At 51.5% G+C, this 2,796-nt stretch overlaps 1 protein-coding gene across 3 annotated transcripts; it reads right to left on the bottom strand.

Annotated features, from left to right (window-relative positions):
* Positions 1 to 8: 8 nt before the first annotated feature.
* On the bottom strand, positions 9 to 2,784 carry LOC104948310 (zinc finger protein OZF-like). Of its 3 annotated transcripts, none has more exons than XM_010774503.1 (3): positions 2,302 to 2,784; positions 1,831 to 1,900; positions 9 to 1,639 (listed from the first exon to the last, which is right to left on the bottom strand). In XM_010774503.1, the coding sequence occupies exons 1-3, from the start codon at positions 2,419 to 2,421 to the stop codon at positions 60 to 62; spliced, it is 1,770 nt and encodes a 589-aa protein (XP_010772805.1). In that variant the 5' UTR covers positions 2,422 to 2,784; the 3' UTR covers positions 9 to 59. The 3 variants fall into 3 exon arrangements, with proteins under 3 accessions (XP_010772805.1, XP_010772807.1, XP_010772808.1); XM_010774505.1 differs by having other exon boundaries at positions 1,831 to 1,897; XM_010774506.1 differs by lacking the exon at positions 2,302 to 2,784 and having other exon boundaries at positions 1,826 to 1,943.
* Positions 2,785 to 2,796: the final 12 nt, after the last annotated feature.

Here is a 2,796-nt window from a genome sequence, read left to right as displayed (position 1 = left end):
GATGAGGTCATGTGATGAGGTCAGGTGATGAGCTCAGGTGATGAGGTCATGTGATGAGGTCAGGTGATGAGGTCAGCAGGGATGTGATTGGCTGTGGGCTGCAGCTTCTCCCCCCTGTGTGTCAGCTGGTGAGTCTGCAGGTTGCTCTTCTGGCTGAAGCTCCTCCCACAGACCTCACAGCTGAAAGGCTTCTCTCCGCTGTGCGTCAGCTTGTGCCTGACGAGGTTCTGCGACACGCTGAAGCTCCGCCCACACACCTCGCAGACGAAGGGCTTCTCTCCGCTGTGGCTGCGCAGGTGCAGCTGCAGACTGCCTCTGGTGGAGAAGCTGTTCTGACAGGTGGAGCAGCTGAAGGGCTTCCTCTCTGAGTGACTGCGGCGGTGAGAACGCAGGTAGCTGAGAGAGCTGTAGCTGCGCAGACACACATCGCAGCTGAAGGGCTTAGAGACCAGCGGCTGCGGGTGAGTCTGCAGGTGAGTCTTCAGGGTGCTGCTGTTACTAAAGATCTTCCCACAGTCCTCACAGCTGTGCTCCCCCCCCCTGCTGTGAGTCCTCTGGTGGCGTTTCAGCGCTGCAGTCGAGGAGAAGCTCTTCCCACAGTCTGCGCAGTCGAAGGGTTTCTCTCCTCTGTGTCTGCGCTCGTGCTCCTGCAGCCGGCTGCTTAGCCTGAAGCCCCTCCCACAGAGCTCACAGAGGAAGGCAGACCCGCCGCTGTGCACGGCTGCGTGATGCGTCTGCAGGTGAGCCGCCTGCGAGAAGCTGCGGCTGCACACCTGGCAGCTGAAGGAGCGTCGGCCTGAATGGACCAATCGGTGACGCCGCAGGTTGGCCGACACGCTGAAGCTCCTCCCACATGTGTCGCAGCTGAAGGGTTTCTCTCCGCTGTGGCTGCGCAGGTGAGAGGTCAGTGAGCTGCTGCTGGAGAACGTCTTCTCACACTGACTGCAGGCGTACGGTTTCTCCCCGCTGTGGCTGCGCAGGTGAGTCTTCAGACCGCTGTTCTGACTGAAGCTCCTCCCACAGACGCTGCAGGTGAACGGGCGCAGGCCTCGGTGCACGGAGAGCTCGTGAACACTCAGGCTGCGGCGAGTTGTGAAGGGTTTCCTGCAGGTGGAGCAGGAGAAGCTTCTCTCCTGCAGGTGGGGGACAGTGTCTGATTGGCTACTCTGACCCTCTGCAGACTGTTCTGATTGGTTGTTTCCACATGTTGTAGTGTCTGATTGGCTGCTCGGACAAAGCGCAGTGTCTGATTGGCTGCTTTGACAAAGCACAGTGTCTGATTGGATGCTCTGACAAAGCGCGGCGTCTAATTGGAAGCTCGGACAAAGCGCAGCGTCTGATTGGATGCTCGGACAAAGCGCAGTGTCTGATTGGCTGCTCTGACAAAGCCCACCGTCTGATTGGCTGCTCTGACCCGCTGCAGACTGCTCTGATAGGTTGTTTCCAGATGGTGAAGTGTCTGATTGGCTGCTCTGACAAAGCGCAGTGTCTGATTGGCTGCTTTCACCCGAGGCAGCATCTGATTGGTGGCTCTGATCCGCTGCAGACTGCTCTGATAGGTTGTTTCCACATGTTGCAGCGTCTGATTGGCTGCTCATCTTCAGCTGATCAGAAAGGGGCGGGGCCTGCTGCGTCTCGGCTGCAGAGAGAAACAGGAAGTGGAATTTATTAACACTCACTTAAAAAACAGAATATTAATGAATTATTTGAACCAACTTTAGTTCTGTATTATCATTATTCTGTATTATCATATATTAGTTTTATACTTTACTAATCACTTTGAAACACCTGGAGCGTCCATAATGTTTATTATAATAATAAGAACCTCACTGAGTTTCAGCAGCGCCTTCAGATCCTCCAGCAGGACAACACACAACCTGTCAATCACTGCCAGCAGCTGCTGCACACACACACACACACACACACACACAGGCACGCACACACACACACGCACACACACACGCACGCGCACACACACACACACACACACACACACACACACACACACACACACACACACACACACACACACACACACACACACACAGACACGCACACACACACACACACACACACACACACACACACACACACACACACACACACACACACACACACACACACACACACAGAGACAGAGACACACACACACAGTTTATAAATAAACGAATCTTTGTATTAAAAATATTTAGATAATAAAATAATATTCAGAAAAACATTATGAATAAAGAACAGAAAGTAAAAACTCCTCAGACTGTGGGTTTTCTTTTTATAAATTAAAGTAAATATAATTAAAATGACCTCAGTTTTCGAGTCTTCTTCTTCATCTTCTTCTTCTTCTCTTTCTTTGAGTTTCCGGCAGATCTCAGAGCCGGCTGAGAGCCGGAAGTCCTCCAGCAGCTTCTCCACAGAGGACAGCATTTGATCTTGTACTTATTTTAACTTTATTTAAACTTTAAGAAGAAATACAAACCGAAGAGGACCGACTCAATTCGCGGCCATTGCTGCTTCCTAATGTAAGGCAGTGTTTACGGCAGCAGCAGCAGCAGCAGCATGGTTTACGGCAGCAGCAGCAGCAGCAGGGTTATGGCTAGAAAGGATCCGTCTAATGTAAATATGACGTCACGTTCTCGTTCTAACTCTCGTTGTAATCGGAGCGGCTCGGTTGTAATCGGAGCTGCTCGGAAGCGCAGTCACGTGGCTGAATGTTTACGTTTGGGATGGCGAGAAACTAAACTATATTAAGTATGTAAATACTTGTTAGCGGTCTTGCTGTTGAAAGAAGAATGACAACAC

The sequence above is a fragment of the Notothenia coriiceps genome, unplaced genomic scaffold (assembly GCF_000735185.1).
Source record: "Notothenia coriiceps isolate Sejong01 unplaced genomic scaffold, NC01 NC01_scaffold00014081, whole genome shotgun sequence".
NCBI lineage: Eukaryota > Metazoa > Chordata > Actinopteri > Perciformes > Nototheniidae > Notothenia > Notothenia coriiceps.
Note: the sequence above shows the minus strand (reverse complement) of the source record. Positions and strands in the feature narration are given on the sequence as shown.